Below are 19,002 nucleotides of genomic sequence, written 5' to 3'. Positions count from 1 at the left end.
AAAATCATGTATAGCCCATGATTTTAAAGTCTTGAGCTAATAAGCTTTCCAAAAGAGATGAATCGTCTAAAGAACAGGTGGGAAAAAAACAGGGCAGAAGTTTTATGATGTGTTTTACTTTACACCCTGGATTTACAGCTGATGAACTCACAAGGAGTCATCTATTGTTCTTACTCTGGCTGAATGGTTTTACTTGAAAAGGGAACTGATGAATTAAAGCATTTAATTATCCCACAGTTTTAAGTGTTGTTAGAAAATGCCTATCAGTTTTAAGCCTCTATTTTCCAGGAAACCACTGTGTGAGTGTTTCTACAAGGAAAGCACGCTCATGGGATAGGCAATGACCACATCAGGAGTCGGAAGGCACGTCAGTATGATTCTTCCCCCTTCAAACAATCATGTTTACATGCACCAAGCCATTGTAAGCGTATTGCTGCATTACTGCTGTTGCAATACTGTGCCTGCAAGAGATGGTGTCAGCCAGAACAACAAGCCAAGAAACACACTAAGTCTTTCCAATTAAGCTTTTTTACCTAACAAGTGTTTATTCAGGTTCACTCCAAATGCTGAAAAAGATTAAAGATTCCCTGAAAAAGGTTCATAGCTGCTGATATGGTCCGAGCAGACGAGGGGGAAAGGAAAAGTTTGTGCAATAATAGAGATGGGCTAATGCATTGCAACAAAAACATTTCAGCCTGAGAAGCTGCTACTGTGACTGTGGGCTGCCAGCAGGGCAACGTGCCAAAACACTTCTGAAATGTGACTGCGGTTGTAGAGAGCAAGAAGAAAATGTCTCACATGCCGGCACAAACCTCTGCTATCCCAACAGAAAGCACAGAGGAAATGGGAATGCAAACAGAAGCCTGGTAGTCAGCTGCAAGACCAGCTCTCTCTCCCTGACATACTTGCCACCCAGCAAGGTGTGAGACAGGAGGCGACAGAAGTGCGCTCACCCCCCTGCTCATAAGTAGCGACAAATTCTGTCTATAATTCCTGTAGTTCTTCTGAAACTGTTGCTCCAAAAGTGGGAATCTGGCCTGGTTACATAAAGGCTTCTGCTGTGTCAGACCAACTCTGCTTTAGATGAAGCAGGACATGACTGTGCCTCCAGCCAGAATGCCAGGGGTTTAATTACTGCCTCTGCCACCAACGTCCCCACCAACCTCATACCAGTCATGACGTCAGTTGCTGAAATCTGTTTTGAGTCTGTAAAATTAAGCTGAGTATGTGCTGTCTCCCACCACTTCTCCTGCCTGTGTGGATGCTACATCTCCCTGGGCAGAGCTGCTCTCCCACGTGGTGTGTATCTACAGTGCAAAGCAAAAGGAGAGAGCGACAGGCTGAAATAAAACCCTCACTGGAGAACACTAATTGCTTGGGTCTTCTTCCCCTGTTTGGTTTCACGTTTTTCTCTTGCAGGTTTTCCACGCTGCCTTAGCCTTGAAGACCTCTTCTGTAACTGGCACCCACACCAGTCAGCAATGCCTGAAAGGGAACTTTCTGAGGCAGAGCATTTCTGGCATATTTTCTACTTGCCATCTGTCTACAGGGAAACATCCTCAGGGCAGGAGCCTTCTGTGTCACAGGTTATATTCTGTTAGTCCCTATCAGATAATAAAGCTGTTATTAATTAAGACAGGCTGAGCAGGGACTGGTGCTGTATATATACAGTGTGCACTGCACCCAGGTGAGTGGGAGGTAAGACTGGGAGTCTGAGACCTACTGAGTATCTCAGGGGTCAAATACAGGATTTATCTAGGCTGATACTGGGTATTTACACTGTAAGTGGCAGTTCTGGGCTCCTTTAAAACCCTGTGGATAGAAATAGGTAGTTGTAGACCTCATGTTTCCACAGGAGCCATGATGGTTCATTCCATCCTAAATTCCTTTATATAGAGTCTCAGTGTCAAGTCTATGGTGCTGAAGTTGGACAGCTGAAGGTGGTGAGATGAGTCTGACTCCAACGCACTTGACTTCTCACAGTTGTCCTTGTTGATATGGTGATGGTGAGAACATTTCTCAATTGGGGTACCCTGTGAGTGAAAAATAGTACCCAGCTTATTTTTGTTTAGGGTTATATTCAATGGCAGAACTGGCTTTCCCAACATATGGACAAAACCCATGTTCTTGCCAACATAATTTCTACTGATTCCCAGAACCCTGCACAAACATGCGTTTTTGTGCTAGGAAAAACACATGTACCTTTGCTAGGAAAAGACTTTAAGATTTGAACATCATAAAACTGTAATTAAAATTAACTTTTTTCCCCAAGTAAAGCTCTTCCAGAAAAAAAAACCCACTTCTAAATGAGATGTACCCTCAGCAAAGAGGACTAGATACATATCCCTGTCAGAACACATGGAAGAAACTTGAACTAATATCACACAGACACTTTCATGCTGTAAAAGTCTGCCACATTAGGAAGTGGATTTACAGAGAGAAAAACTTCTCAGTTATTCTCTGGCACAAATCAATGTCACAGAGCTACTCTGATGGAATGGAAGCTTCATACAGCACCACTGTTATTACATATTGATTCAGAGTGTCCTCAGGGTCTGTCCATTTAACTGGTGCACTACTTTCAGAATGGGTTTTGGTGTGTCCCATCATGCTGCATTCCTGCTTTTGGAAAAACCTGATGGAATGACTGAATTGTTTTCTGTAAGGATGCTGAAAACATGGCAATTTCTGAAACAGGTGGCAGGAAACATGGGCACCTTAGGACCAGCCACCCTAATAGGACACCAACTTGCAATATAGGTCACGGGTTCTGGGAAAATACGGTAACCTTGGCTTTGAAGGACAAATGGAAAGGTCAATTCTTCTGCATATGGTTTGATCATTAAATGCCCTTGCCCTCCAGCTCCGCTTGTTTAAAAGGCATGGCGCTTCTTTAGGGATAGGAGTGGCTGCTGACCTCGATATTTAACTAATAATTAAATGTGATCATTGCAAAAAGGCAAAACCATCATCACTTTTTAACATGGATGATTTTGGGAAGGGGATTGTATGGTGACATTTGGGACATTCGGGTTGCACTTGGAAAGCCCTCTCTCACCCTGGGAATTGCCCACCAGAGCTAAAACAGAAGAAAGTCACAGAAAAGATGGGGAGATTAGGAAAAGGGAGTGATGTGGGGAAGTTGTAAGGAGCTGGGAGAGACTTGGAGGAGGAAACAGTTGGAAAATATGCCTTATTTCTTCAGAGGACAAACAATGCAGATCCTCCGTCATTAACAATTAATCACGCTGGGCGCTCAGGCCCAAGACTGACAAAGGGTTTAGGTGTGGTGACAGAAACTCCTACACCTCCCTTCTGTGTGCCTGGATCCAGCAGGGAAATACTTAAACCCCAGCTACTCACCTATACTTCCAATATGAGGTACCATAATTGCTGAGTAATTGCAATTAACACCTAAAATGGCCAACACCAAACACTAAGGAAATGCACCTCCTGCCTCCTCCAGCTGGATTTTGAATCCCACTGGTACATGAGAACAAAGGAGGATTATTCCTTGTTTTATCTCTCACGTTGTCGTGCCCAGATTTGGTGCATCAACTAAGGGCACTGTGACACTCATCAAAGGCAAGGCAGACAGGGAAATGTCACCTTTAGTCTGAGATCAATCCAGCACATCCTGTCAAAGCACCCACACTGGCTGGAGGGAAGGAAAGATGTCTTGGCTCCTCCTGACATCAGACCACTGGGCAGCCAATGAGGAATGTTAGGTTCATGACACAGAAGAGACGGAGGACCAAGTCCACCTAGCCCAGTAAAAAGAATATTCTTCTGGTAAGGTGTGAAGAAGAGGGATGTTCATGTATCTCTCTCTCACCACCATTTGTGTATGTTGTCCAAGTAATTGTTTTTGAACAGCAAATAAAGCCTTACTAGTCCAAAGAACATATTGATAACCAGCAAAAAGTCTTGGTATTAAGGGAAGAAGATTACTTAAGCACCTGGGGATGTAAAACATTCAGTAGACAACCCAGTGGACTAGAAGCTAATGGGTGAGGGCCTTCCTCTCCAGATAAACCATCCTGCCAGGAGTAACCAGACACACAGGGATCCCACCCACTGCAGCACCCACTGGAAGTGTCACAGCACCTGGAGGGAGTAAAAATTCTGTTTAGCAAACTTACTTTCACTTGTAAACTCCCATTGATTTTGCTGCTTCCTACAATATGAGTAGAGTGGGACAATCTCCCAAATTGTGTCTGTGTTCCAGAGGCAAATCCCTTTATGGAGAACACTCCAAGACCTTTAATTAACTTATGGCCATATCACACCATGAAACTCATACCACTCATCCAGCAGCTGTCATCTAGTCCTCAGAGAGCACGATGCTCTCTTCTGAGCCATTAGAAGCACTCCTAAAATACCAGGGGGGTTCTTTGGAGCAAGTGCCTTCAGTTTTTGGCCAGCAGACCTGTGGCATCCATGGCCTACCTTTAACAGGTCTGTTAAAGTTAAGAAAACCAACCTCTTAACAGCAGGTTTCAATTTACCATCAAAGAAGCTGAACAGCCCCCCCAGAGTATTTCCAGAGTTTACAAATCAGGACAGCTTACAGCCTACTACATTAGATCTTCCCATCAAAAGTCCCATTGAACCTCTTTCAATGAACTTCAAGATGTGAGAGGACCATGACCCAAGGGGGCATGGCTGCAGGCATGAAGAAGACTTCTCACTCGAGTTATTCATCAAATGAATAACATGAATGAGTCTTACTGTGTTGTGAGCCTTCCAGGGCTGAAAGAAGTTGAAGCTACAGAGCTGGAAGTCAAATTTTGTCTCCCCTTGGGAAACATTTTCCCCTAAGTGCTTACTGAACCAAAGTTGTGAACATCCTTCCTGTGCCACCCTTTATCCACTTCCAGAACTCTGTTATAGAATAGAAAATGTTCAAAGCCACAGATATGCAGCATTTAATTGCTGACTGAATAGTTCCATAGGATAAGGCAACCCCCAATTGCAACACCAAGACAAACATGCCTGTGTGTACATGCAAGGATGTGTTCTTTGTGGCTCCACTGCCTCAGTGATCTCAGACAACAGGAAGGCTCAAAAATTCTCAAGTACCCCAAAGTTTTGGGAAAACAGGCAATAAAGCTGAGAAGCCAGACTCCTCCAGTGTCCTTGGTGAGAGAAAGAAAAGTGGAACCCCATTATTGTGACATCAAAGGCCAACAGCAGACAACCCTGGACTGCTGGACCAGACACAAAGCTGGAAGAAACCAGGCTTTGCTGGCTCTATGGCTTGTGGCATGATTGGGTGCTTTCCCTGCAGCGTCACTGTGCCTTCACTGCACTTGGCACTCAGCTGTCCTGATTAGGCGAGGACAGGTTTGTTCTCCTCTGCTCCCTCACCTCTGCCTGCAGTACAGGCTCAGGGGACTCCTGCCCTGCTTTGTCACTGACCTGCTAAGCCACTTTCTCTCTTGGCACCTCTGTTTCCTCATCTTTGAAATGAGGATTACAACGTCTATGAGCCACACTTTGATGTCCACAGATGAAGTGTGCTGCGGCACATATGAGCATTTTCTCTATTTTAAATGCTAGGCGATATATCGCTGCGGGGCTTTTTTCTTTTGTTTATTAACTTTTATTATTAAAAATGGAAATCAATGAACCACCCTAAAATATATTTAAAAAAAAAAGGGAAACATTTTTGGATCAGCTTTCTCTTTTGAATATAATTTTGGGAGAGAAAGCAATTTTGAAGCAAAAGTGGCAAAGTGCAATGCTCAGAAACTGAGACTCAGAATGTATTTGTCCACCCAGCAGTTTGCTGTTGCAATATTCCTCCTCTCTTCCATTTTCTAAGTCATGTAGAAAACATTCTTCCTAGATAAATAATTTAGCTCTGAACTGCTGCAATGCACAGCAGGATGCCTGTAAGAGCAAAGTGCTGCTCATGGAGGGTACCTCGCATGACCCAGACAGGAGGAGGAATTCAGACTGCAACAAGTGCTGGGTGGGAATGCAGCACCTGAAACCCATGTGCACAGGCTGGGAAACCTGGCTGGATCAGCCACTCAGTGCAGTTCCCATCTCTCCTTTTCCTCACAGGAATGGCCTTGTTCCCAGCCTGGGCAGGTGTGCTGATGGAATAGGGTGCTCTGAAGGCACTGTTGGATGATAAAGAGAAGTTGTGAGTCTCACACTGTACCTGCAGATGTTCAGTCAGATGCTGGCTCTGCCCCTAATGCACCAAAACCAGCAAACCACTTTGGGCAAACCAGTGGTGTCCAGGAAATCCAGCAGGGACTGCATTGCCCACATATGACTAAGTGCAGAATTTGCTCTGCATATAACTTGAGCTGCTGGGGCCACCAATTAAAAGGTAAAGATGAGATTTCCATGTTCCACATTTCATATGCAGAAAGTACTTTAAAAGCAAGAATATTAAGGCAGGTTTTTTTTTAAATTACAGGTGAAGAATATTCCCTGTAGAGCTTTTCAAAATAGTGAACAGCCCCCACCCTATCCTGCAGACAGTGAAAAGCTATGGGAAGCCTCTTCTGGACTGAGCAGTGTCATGGTATGTTTGGATACCTCATCTTTACAGTACAAGGTACTTCATAAATTCAGCTATATTTTACAAACTCATTAGGAAAGCAAACAGAAAACTCTGGCAAATAAAGGCTCAATCCCCTTTGTACACAGGAATCTAACATGCCATTTCACTCATTCACCACTTAATTCATTTGGTTTCAAACACCCAGGTTCTCTAAACCATAACTGCCTTCCTGACATCATGCTCTGCCTCTGTCCTGCCCTCACTCTGACCAAGTAGCCCTGCTCTGAGGAGATCCCCTAAACTCACCAGGACATGCTTCTGGCCAGCCTGCTCTAGGGAATCCTGCTGGGGCAGATATTGGACCAGAAGAGCTCCACAGGTCCCTTACCCTCCACACTTGGGTGCGATACTCTGCTTTGGTTTGTCTCCTAAAGCACATCAACTGAGACCGGCTGCCTGTTAGGAAGGATTCTGGGACAAGGAATGATCCCAAACTCAATCCTCTCTCAAGATTCATCCCCAAACAACAGCTCTCCACTCCAGAAAATCCTGTGGCAACACAGTCAGAAGAGAGAAAAGAGCATTTTACTGTGGAGATGGACTGGGGGGGAGGGCAGGAGTCACAGTGCTTCAGCTGATGAACATGAATCAGCACCTGCAGCAACAGTCACAGAACTCTGAGAAAACCAGAAAGGCAGAAGGAGGCAGGATTTTGTTCCCTTTGGGAGAGCAGCCCCTTAGCACAAAGCACCACTGGTGAGTTGTCACCTGGCACCAGCAGACTGAACATGGCAGAGTTGGGACTCTGTGCTCCCAGACTCCCTGTCCTGCATGACAGATTTTCTCCCAGTAGTGCCAGTGAGCACATAGCAGTGCTGCTGGTGGCTCTCCAGACCTCTCCATCTCCCTGACTGGCACTGTGGGACTCCCCTTCCCTCCCTCCCACACAAGCTCACTCCACTGGCTGCACATCCCTGCACCACAGCACAGCCAGAGGCAGCTGAAAGTCTCCCACTGTCATCTCTGCTGGCCTCCACCAGTTTCTCCAGATTCCCAGCACTGGCTGGACTCCACTGGGAAAAAAAGGAGTAGGAGAAAATGTGCAGTGATGCCTCTACTGCTCAGCAGGAGCACCAGCACTCAGTGACTGAGCCCAGAGCAGAAAGACTCTCAATGACATAGAGGCAGCTCAACTCCAGGTGGGTCACCCAGGCTCTCAGTTCCTTGTGGTGTCTTGTGCAGCAGGAATGGACGTGGAGTGAGCTGACCTCCAAGCCATCTCTTCTCTCTTGTCAGGCAGCTCTGCCCAAGTCCTGCTGCAGCCACAGGGAGACCTCTCCCCATCTGAGGAGCTGGGTTCCCCTACCCAGCTGTGCCTGGAGCATCCCTCAGCTTACCCCAGCAGTGTGTCCACCCACAGCTCCTTCCTCTGCAGAAAGAGAGCAGAAACAGCCTCAGGCCCTGCTGCCCCCAGAAGGAGAGCAGAGAAGGGTCTTTGCACTCATGGGGAAGGGCACGGTGGCAGAACAGAGGTGCTGCCCAAGCTCTGGTTCTCTCTGCCCTCTGTGTGGCATGAGCACAGTTGGGAACCTCTCCTGCCTGCCTCTTGGATGTGGGAACCACAACTCACCTGAAACTGGCAATGCAGGAGCCAGTGGGAAAGAGGCAGGGAATGAATGTCATGTCTTCATGGTGACTTCCCTTCTCTTCTTCTTCCCCAGCCAGCTCCTTCCTCCCACCCAGCACCCACAGCTGCTCCAGGGGACAGAGGGAGCTGTGGGTGCAGTTTGGTGCCCTGTTTGCTATAAGGAGAGGCAAGTAGTAAGCTTGAGGTGACTTCCAGTGTGTCTGACATGCATTTATGTACATGCCCTCAGATCCTGCAGCAAACTTCAGTAAACAGTCCTCAAGACAGATATTTCTGATACACATGTGTTCTGCACCAGATGTGCAGCAGTTCTGTGTGCGACCAAGTGACTCAGCTGCCAGGACCAACTCCATAAACACCAGTTTACACAATGTGTTACTGGGAGTCCCAGAAAACCAACTTCTCCAAGGGGCTCATGCACAGACAGAGCTCAAACCCTAAGGGCAAAACCCTTGACCTCAATAATTCAGGGGGCAACAAGAAGCATTGAAGCCACATGAAATAAATGTCAAGAAAGGGGTGCTGCTCCTGGCCCTGGGTTTCCTCCTCTGTCCAGAGGGATGTGACAGCACAAGCCTGTGAAAGCACACAGGCTGCTAAACACTCCCTCCACGCTGTCCGTACTGATAACTGTCACTTGTCTTTCCCACGGGTGAGCGTGGGAGGGCAGGCTCAGGGACATCTCCACCAGAACACAGCGCCCCTCGCTTGTTCTGCCTCACTGCACAGTGCCAGAGGAACCTGTCCTCGGAACACTTTGAAGCCATGCAGCAAGAGGGCATGCACAACATCTTCTGCTCTGCTCTCCAGTCCCCTGCCCCTTCCAAACCCCTGTAATTGTCAGTACCATCCTCTACCAAGTCCTGCTCTGGACACCCCACCCAGGGTAAATTTATACTTGAAAAAAAAAACCTCTAACTGAGGATTTGCAGTGGCAAAGCCACAAAGGTAAAAAAAAAAACACCATACAACCCAAGTAATTGTTTATCATCACTGCCATTCAGGTGTAATTCTGAAATAGCTCTTCTGAACTATTAAACACTTGGCTCCAACCACTGAATCACATTTATTCCCAGACATTCTCCTTCATTGTATTACTCAGCTTTTTCCGAGTCTTACAAAAAGCAGGAGTGGGGTGCCTTGCCACCCAGAAACCAAAGGAAGCTTCCATGAAACCAGCAAACACCTCCCATCCCCTCAACATTGTCATTAAAAAAGCAAAACAAACCAGAGAGGTTCTACAAGTCAGCCTATAAACCCAGGCATGAGGAGGGTAATGTCAGTGGTAATGGGGCAAGAAAGGCAGGGTAATTATACCACACCAAATTTGCAATCGTGCTGCATTCCTTACCAGTGAAGGCCAGCTAAGAATTAGATACACCTTTTTAAATCATCAAAGGGAGTGGCTGCAAGATACAAGGTGCTGGGATTAAGATGAAGTTCTGGGTTTGCCAGTTCTCAGCAATGGCTTTGGTGGCTGGGCTGGGCATGTCATTAACTGCTCCCAAATGGTGTTCACGCCATGCCACTTCTTTTTAATCTTTATATGATTCTCTGCATTTCAAGAGTCCCAGCCTCCCACTGAGCAAAAGGCTGTACAAACCCAGAAATGGAAGACAATACCTATCCACAAGGTTTTTTGCACATGGTCAACCAGACAAGTTTGGTAGCTTGTACATCAGCACCATTTCAGTGGTGCACAAATATTTATCATGTTGCTCCAGCTACTACCACAAGGTCTGCAAGCTCAGGCCCTCAAATATGATAACTCAAGGGCTTCCCTGCCAAGAAAGCTGTTAAAAATACTGAAGGGGGGCTATTTTGTACAGATGATTTAACATGCACTACATGGGTGAGGGAACAGACTTGGCTCAGACCTCTCCTTTTTCAGAAGGACAAGTAGAGGAGCTTGGGTGTAGCACTTACCCTGCAGCTCTTTGCAGAGGGGAACTTTTTGGGAACCTGGGTCCCAAGGAAGCCCCTCCATGGGTGAGAGGCACAGTGCTACCCAGACATGGAATCCTACTCTATGGACTGCTGGGCAGTGCAGGGAATCTTCTGCTGGAGAACACCTCCCTCAGAGAAACTACAGGAATGACCATCACACAGGCAGGACAGCAGCACACAGAGGCAGAGCTCCTCTCTGGCTGCCTCACATTGTTCATGGTATACAGAGGATTTCAGTGTCCCCCTGGACTGTTACAGGCTAAGAAGATAACATGGCACAGAAACAGACAGGCAGAGGCCACCAGAGCTTTAAAAACTCATGAATGTCTTTTTCCATCAAAATTTCATAGTGCGGGTTGTTCCAGTCAATCCACGGCCAGCAAAACAAATGCTGCATTTATGCTAGTTTTGGGAAAACACGCCAAAAAGACAAGCACAAGGCAAAGCAGCTAGCCAAATGGACAACTCTTGCTATTTAATTATTTTGAAATGAAAAAGTTCATTTAAAACCAGCGACAAAACAAATACATAATGATGGCCTCTCCCTTCGTAAAACACCATGCTTTGGCACAAACAACTGGCTGGCCTGATTTTATGTCCAATGAGTTTAATTTTATCCAACAGTGTCTCTCTGTACAGCAGAGGAGACAAAGAGTTCTGAAAAGGGCTCTTTGGACAATGTGTAACACCATACAACTCAATTGAAGAAAAAAAGTTAAGGATGATTTCTGTCGTCTTTTAGGCCAACAGAAAAAGAAAACATAATGCAGTTAGTATCATCATCATGGTGAGGTGAGCAGCATACAAGAACTGAAATACATCAAGCTAATTCCAGTTCCACTTTGTGCTAAACTTGTGAATGTGCTCACCTGACCACTGTAAAGCCAGCTGTTTCTGATGTGTGATGGGTTCATGTTACTGCACTATTTACAAATTCAGTCACCAGCAAGATGCTTTCCCGTGCAGTGATGAGACAGTGTTTTGGCAAGAAGAAAACAGTCCAGTGGTTTTCCCATGCTGAGACCTGGGTCACAAGGATGCTGACTGCCTCTGTGCCCAGCTGTGCTGGTACACCCTGAAGAAGCCATGACTTCAGTATTTGACTTCCAAACACGAACTTCTATGAGCCATCTCCAGCTGGACATCCAGAGACGAAAACATGCCCAAATTAGTGGGCACTACTGAAAAAAATAGCCAAGCATCTAAACACTTACACAATCTCTTCTTACACTCAGTACCTCTTGATTTCTTAAATGGCATCACCTACTGATTGCAAGTGTTTCCCAACGGACACCATCATATTGAAACCCTAAATATTGCAGTGACTTTGCTTCTCCCACTCCACTTTACTCAATGTAATTAATCCTCACAGTGCCTCGGAGGAGGAAGGACAGGGACATTCACCAACCCAGCCCAGTGTGTAAGCAAGAAGCCCAGGCAGCGTGTGAGGTCCTGCAGAGCACAGGCCAAATCCAGTTGCTGTGTCACGTTCCTAAAGGGATGCTCATGCCATCAAATCCCAGCGGTGAAGAAGTGACAAGAAAGCCTTCCTCAATTCCCCCCACCCAAGACCCTGAACTCATCCAAAGGACCATGACAGCACGTTTGGCGGGTCGAGTCGCTCCTGCTGTGGTACAGGCCGGTGGCCTCGGCCGGAGTGGCCGTGCTCCCGCAGAGCGGGACACCCGCGGACACCGCCGCGTTGCATAACTACGGCCACTGCATGTCAATGGCAGCTCCCCGGCACGGGCCGGCTTATGCAATTACCGCACCTCGCCGGAGGCTGCGGGCACGGCGGGCCCAGCGGGGCTGCGGCCGCACTCGGCCGGGAGACTCCCCTCACCCTCAGGCCGGAGCTCTGCCCACCGACCCTGCCCGGGGCCTCAGCCCCCTGAGGGTGCTGGCAACGGGGTACGGAGAGGAGAGGGGTGGAGGTTCATCTCGGAGGGGCCGAGCAGTGTCCCCACCTCTGGAGGAAGGGAGTCACTCAGAACGCCCGGCTCGGCACATCCTCTTCGCCGAGGTGTGCGGGCTCGGACATAAAGGTGATCCCTGACACGATGGATGCGGGGCTGCTGTGGCCCCTCCCCAGGCGCCCATCACCTGCAGGCGCCAGGTGAGGGGCCGGGCCCACCGCCGGTCCCCGGCCCAGCGGAGCCGCGCTCTCGCCGCTCGCCGAGGGACGGCCCCGCCGCGGGGCTGCGGAGCGGAGGAAGCGGCAGCAGCCCCCGCCCCGCCCTGCCCGGCTCCCCCTCGGGCCAAGGGCTGGGCTCCCCGCCGGGCGAGGCAGTGCCAGCCGGCCACCTCCCCTCCTCCTCTTCCTCCTCCTCCTCCTCGCCTTCCTACTTCTGCACCGGCTCCGCTCCGGCTCCGCCGCTACCCCTCCGCCGCCGGGGCTGCCACAGACCCCCCTCCCTCCATCCCTCCCTCCCTCTCCCCCGCCCTCCGCCCTGTCCCCAGCGCCGCCGCCACCGCTTCCACAAGATGGCGGGGACCGTGGCCGAGCGGGACGCGCTGGTGAGTGCGGCTGTGGGCAGCGGGACGGGCACCGGGACCGGGCTGGGGGGCCGGGCAGGGCACCTGCGGAGCGGGGCGGGCTGGGGGGCTCCGCCCGGCCCTGCCTCAGCGCTCTCCTTTTTACCTGCAGAAAATAGAGGACGGGCATTTAAACAACTCCCTGGGATCTCCGGTGCAGGCTGATGTGTACTTCCCTCGCCTGGTAAAAATCACCTTTGTGGGGTTGTTGTTTGTTTTTGGTTTTTTTTTTTGTGGGGGTGGTGGTGTGTTTTATTTTGTCAACCCCTTTACTTTCCCCCGCCCCCGCTCAGCTCCGGCTGCACAAGGGCGGTCGCTGCTGATGCCGAGCTGACCCTCGCCACCTTCCCCCTGTCCTTTCCAGATCGTCCCCTTCTGTGGGCACATCAAAGGAGGAATGAGGCCGGGAAAGAAGATCTTAGTTATGGGCATAGTGGACCTCAACCCCGAGAGGTAACACCTGGGCAGGGCTGTCCGTGCCGGGGACACCGGGCCCGGGGAGGGGGCGAAGGGGGACGGCCACCCGCACGTACACACACACATCCGCACGGATCCCTCCTTTCTGGAAAGGATTATTTTTATCATTTTAAATATAGCATGCTGATTTCTCCTTTGACCCATAGAGGGGGCATTTCTTCAAGGGATTCCGTTTTCACTTGGGAGTGAAGGAGCATATCAAGCATATATATCTGCATATATGTACAGATATATGCACAATGCCATGCACACACACATATATATTCCATAACCATGTTCTTGTCCCCGCTGAGCTTTCAGAGAGCTGAAAAGCTCTGAGCTGTCTTCCAGCCTGTGCCGCTATATGGCTCTAATAAGCTGAGAAATAAGACTGGTGGCATTTGGGGCTTACTTGCTTTGTTTTCTGGCTGAATGAGATCTGTTCTGTTTGTGTTGCAGCTTTGGCATCAGTCTGACTTGTGGGGAGTCAGAAGATCCTCCTGCAGATGTAGCCATAGAACTGAAAGCTGTGTTTACAGAAAGACAGTTTGTCAGAAACTCTTGTGTAGCCGGAGAATGGGGAGAAGAGCAGTCATCTATTCCTTACTTTCCATTTATACCGGACCAACCTTTTAGGGTGAGTACCAGGATGGCAGTGGCTTACACCATGTCTGATAAAGTGTCATTTGATACGAGCTGCAGCAGAACCTGACATGCCTTTCATGAAATCACAGTGTAGCCCGCACTGCTCCGGTTGAGACACCAGTTGCTGGTTTGTTTGTATCCATCGATTTGTTTGGAGATCCCGCTGCTATATGCAGCTGCAGGCAGTTCAGAAGGGGCTGTGAACACCTCACCTGGGCACTATGACAAGTCAGAGGTTGTAATACTGTGTGATGAAGCACAACTTCCTGAGCTTAGTTTTATAACCATAAATTAAGAAGTACCTCTATGTTATTAGTGCATTACAAGTTATTACTGGAGAATGTTAATATTCAGTGGGACTGCTGTATGTATTGATGGTTTTTTTAATGGACATACTGTTTGTAATTTAGTGCAGCTAATAAGGATCATGTTCATCCTTTGTCTCCAGGGATGTTACATTAAGGCTGACCGTAGCTCTTCGTGTTAGCAGATTAAACAGCTAAGCAATAGTGGTATTCTTTTCTGAACTCTGGGATTAAACCTTCCATGAAATTTAAATCAGTAGTCACTTGAAAATGGTATACATGGAAATGCTGTGGTGCTGTGGATGGACTGGGTTGACCTAGAAGCAGATTCCCATCTGTAGTGTTTATGGTTATGTGAAGATGTCTTTGCAAATCAGGAATAACAAAGTATGTGGCTGCAGAGGGCTGCTTCCCTCTCACTACATTGAGGAAAAAAGACTGCATGCCTCTTCCACGCAGCTGACCCAGAAAACCCCTCCTCCTTCTCCTCCCTGTCCCTCTTACAAAACCTCACTGGCCCCTCTGCTAAATGCCAGTGCTATGACCAGCTGCCAAACTCCCTTAATCCTTCTTGCCCCCAAGATAATCTCCCCCAACCCCAAAAGCTCACCATCTCCCCAGATGCTTGGTGTTAAGAGGGTGTTTATGACTGGTTTTGCTGCAAATTGGTTGCGCTCTACTTGCTTCTACAAACTCACCCTCCCATCAGAACTGGCAACACCCTTTGGTGGTGTGGGAAATGTACTTGAAAAGGCTTGGAGGCTGGGTCCTGCTCCATCTGAGAGGGTTCCACTGCTTTCTGCACTGGGTGGTGACTGGGCCCTCAGACGGGCCTGACAAATTATCCAGAGCTAGTTTTGTGTGTGTCCCACTAATGACAGATGACGTTACAGGACAGCAATATTGCACATCTAGCATAGGAGACTAGAAAGGGAGTTCTTATTTTGCCTTTTTTTCCTCCTTTTTTCCCAAATGCCCAAATAGAATTGAGGCTCCCAATTGACTTTGTACCTTTGATGGTCTCCCTCTCAGTGAATAAATTGGACTATTAAGTGTTCTTGCCAATTACTTGTGATCCAGTCCAATTAGCACTGTGGCATGGCCGCGGGTGATGTGAAAAGCGGACCGTGAGCAGTGTTAACCATATCTTTTACATAACAAGGCCTCAGGCAGGCACTGCTGCAGTGACACAGGAGCTCCATAGCAGCACAGCCGTTTCCCTGGTACCTGGTGCACTACCAGGGATCCAGGAGTTCCAGCTCTCCTGGACTGCCTGCTGCCACTTCTCCCAGTGCAACGTGCTCTAAGTCACTTGGGCTTTGGCACAGTCAGTTTGTCGTGGGCCTTGTTCCCATTTTTATACACTGTAATAGCAGCAGAGTCGAGTGCCTGGTAGCAGCACTTCACTCTGGACTTCCAGCTTCTGGAAATGACCCAAGATTTACATGTGGCTTCCCTGAAGATTTTCCCCTTAGTGTGTCTAGACCTGGAGGTCTTCAAGGGCCTGTAAAAGTGCACATTCTGTGCCCTCATGTCCCAGATTCCTGCTGGGGCAGTTCCAGCAAAGCTTAACAGGGCACCCTCTCAAGCCACCCGAAACATCAGGAATCTTCCAAGGTGTCCAAGCTTGTTCAGCTTCAGGCTTTGTTGCTTTTCCAGAGCAATTCTGTAGGTCTCTCAGGGGGAGGAATGAGCTGTGTCCCTCTGAACAGTCTAGCTGAATTCCCAGCAATCCTGCACTGCATTTCCTTCACTGCAGCCCCAGGATGGAGTCTAGTGACAAGGACTGCAGCCACAGGAGTGAAGGGTTGTTACTTCTGCAGCAGCTGTGTATGTGTGGGAGGGGAGGACAAACTTATACTCCCTTTCCGTGTTTACTCCCTTTCAGTAAGTTAAAAGTAGTGTGGAAAGCATTGCAGAGGGAACTGCCTCCTTAAGCAGCAAAAAAAAACCCACCCAAACCACTGAAGCCAACAACTTTGTAGCAAGGAATGCAAGGTTTGGGTTGGAGGTGAAATTTCCTCCTGCAGTGATTAGCAGTTTGAGTCTGTTTCTGGCTTTATTCCAAGACACAAAACCTCCCAGTAGCCAGTGGGTTGCAGAGTGCTTACTGCTAGGACAACGTGAGATTGGATTAACGTCCCTGTGCAGTAAGAGCAGATCCATCGTAGTGTAGCTGGTGTCAAGGGGACAAACTGGTCTCACCTTTGTCTCTTGCGTGGCACATAAGCAGCACAATGTGCAGCTGCACCAAAGCTATTTGAAGTTCTCTTTGTGTGCTGTGAAACAACTTCCCAGTTACACTCTGAACAACATGCTTCAACATGTTATCTTTTACAGGTTGAGATACTTTGCGAGCATCCCCGTTTTAGAATATTTGTGGATGGACATCAGCTCTTTGATTTTTACCACCGTATTGAAACACTGTCAGCAATTGACACAATAAAGATAAATGGAGATCTTCAGCTTACAAAACTGGGCTGAGCTTGTTAGGACTGCAGATTCCAAACCAGCTCAGGTGCCATCGTCCGTTGGGAGCAGTGACAGCCAGCTCTGGACACAGCTATGGTAGGAAGGCTGCCCTGTTCCTTTTCCGCATGCAGTTCTTCACTCCTGTGCCGATGAACCGGGCTGTTTTTTATCCTAACGAAGAGCACTGTTGGTTTATAGACTTTGAGCCGTTTTTCTTGGATCAAAATAGCCCACCTGTGCTGGATAATCAAATTGGAATGGATTCAGAAAGACTTGCAGTCTCGTTTCAAATCTCACAGAAAAGGCAATCTCTGAAATGCAGCGCTAAAACCGGTTACTGAACAGTAGTGACAACAAAAACAAGTTTTTCTTTTGCAAATATTGTTTCTGCACTGAAGTGGAGTAGTGTAGCACAACATAGGGCCACGTGCTGACGTCCTTACCCAGGGCCTGAGCCTGGTTCCATGGAAATCAATGGCAAAACTCCCACTCACTTTAATGGGGTACAATCAAACTGTCTAGTCCTTAGTCAAGCACAATTCCCACTGATTTCTATGGCATTTTTGCACACACCTTGGGGCCTGCCCTTCTGCTGGTGTAAATCAGCATTACCTCCATAGCTTGTTGATGGAATTTTGCTGATTGCCCTCAGCCACTGCTTTGGCCCAAGGACTGTGCAAAAACTGACTGAGGGTGTGTGGACACAGCCTGTGTATTTTAGTCAGGGTATTTGCATAGAATGTAGATTGTTATGAGTTTTTGCACAATGTATTGTTAATGCAATTTTTAAAACTTATCTGTAGTTTATTTATTTATACTCATTGTATGTATTATTAGTAAAAATGAACAATCTTACTGAAGTTTAAGAACAGCAAAAGTGTAAACATTTTGAATGTACAAAATGTTTTAGGTTCTTCGGGTAAACTTTACATATCGTTCTTGAAAAACCATGTTTCCTATCACACATTTAGTTACATTTTAATGGAGCCCTCTAGGCCCTGGGAAAACGTGGGCATGGTATTTGGTGGGGGGGAACTCTGCATATTCACTAGAATCTGTTTTTCAGGGCTTACTAACTTTGCTGCACAGGATGGGTTTGAGTTGAAGTTGATCCATTTTAAAAATTTAAACAGCAAATTTGTGGGTTTTACTGTGCTTTCATAACCTGAGAAAAAGTTAAATTTGGCAATCTCTTACTTCAGAAAGGGAACCAGCCTCTTTCCAAGGGAGATGGGAGATTCTTTACACTTGTTTGAGAACATATTTGGCCTTTGATATGGCAATTAAAACTTGTCTAGACAGCCAAGTTATTAATGCTTGAAAATCAGCTACTGCACATGAATAATAACTTTTCAAGTAGCTTTTAAAATAGTAGGTATAGCTGTATAAACACAGTCAGTGCGCTACACTATAAATGAACACAGCCACTTTTCTTGACTTCTTTAGGACTAAATATACTTTTTTCCATGGCTGCTCACAGTGGACTTTAGTGGGTCTTTCTGAGTAGCTATAATCATGGTATAAACATACATTTAGGCAATTTTGAAAACTCATAGGGACTAAAACACAGACTATAAAAACATCCTTCGTAGCACAGTATTTAAGAGGAAAAAAAAAAAAAGTATCTCACAAACGGAACTATGTTAAACCTGCAATAAAAGTGTGGTTTAAAGCAACCAGAACTGGAATATCCAAAGCTAAGGATAGAATGCCAATGCAAAGCCTCATTTTGTGCTAATTTGGCCTGCAGTTAAGAAGCCTTAGACTGCAAGCTGAAATTCCAACTGTGGCTCTAGTCCAAAGCCTGTTGAGGTCAATCAGAGTCCTCCGAGCATAGAAGCCTGATTCTTATTTCTTGCAAGTGCAAATCTCTTTGTAAAGCAGGGAGGGGTTGTTGCTGCTGCTGCAAATGAATTAATAATCAGGCTGCCACCTATAAAATGCAAGTTAAAATTTTAATTTTTAGCCTTAACATTTGACGTTCCCTGACTTTTCTTCTTACTTCCAAAATGAAAGAGAACCTATTGTTTTCCAGATGAACTTTTTATCTGGTGTGTGGCTTTTAAGCTGTACATCAGATTCTATTTGTACTCCAGATTGAACTGAAATGTTCCTGTCTTGCTCTGTTTTTACTCTTTTACATGATACATAATGACTGTGTCATTTTCCATTGTATAAAGAATGCTGACAGTGTTTCGGTACAAAATATATTCTTAAAAATTATGATAATAAAAATCCGAGGGAAAGGTGCTTTTACATGAGGTATTTTGGATTTTTCTCCAGCTTGGAAATTCCCTATGGTTCCAAAGCTGATACAGGCATAAAATGAATTCTGTTTGGAGAGAAATTTAGCACCCTCTGTGCCTAGTGCTTTCTCCAGCTGGACATCCAAAGCCAGATTTGCCAATGCAGGGCCAGTGGGAAGTGTAAAGTAGCACCATGACCCTACAAATGCAAAGGGAATCTCCCTG

General features: G+C 47.1%; 1 protein-coding gene across 1 annotated transcript; it reads left to right on the top strand.

The window, feature by feature from the left end:
* The first annotated feature begins 12,467 nt into the window (after positions 1-12,467).
* LGALSL (galectin like) lies at positions 12,468-18,787 on the top strand. The gene is made up of 5 exons (XM_005525400.3): positions 12,468-12,635; positions 12,766-12,837; positions 13,018-13,106; positions 13,569-13,746; positions 16,400-18,787. The coding sequence occupies exons 1-5, from the start codon at positions 12,603-12,605 to the stop codon at positions 16,541-16,543; spliced, it is 516 nt and encodes a 171-aa protein (XP_005525457.1). The 5' UTR covers positions 12,468-12,602; the 3' UTR covers positions 16,544-18,787.
* The last annotated feature ends 215 nt before the right edge of the window (positions 18,788-19,002 follow it).

The sequence above is a fragment of the Pseudopodoces humilis genome, chromosome 3 (genome assembly GCF_049639895.1).
Source record: "Pseudopodoces humilis isolate 2021_Gansu_Grassland_sample_001 chromosome 3, ASM4963989v1, whole genome shotgun sequence".
NCBI lineage: Eukaryota > Metazoa > Chordata > Aves > Passeriformes > Paridae > Pseudopodoces > Pseudopodoces humilis.
This window is presented reverse-complemented; position numbering and strand designations above follow the sequence as displayed.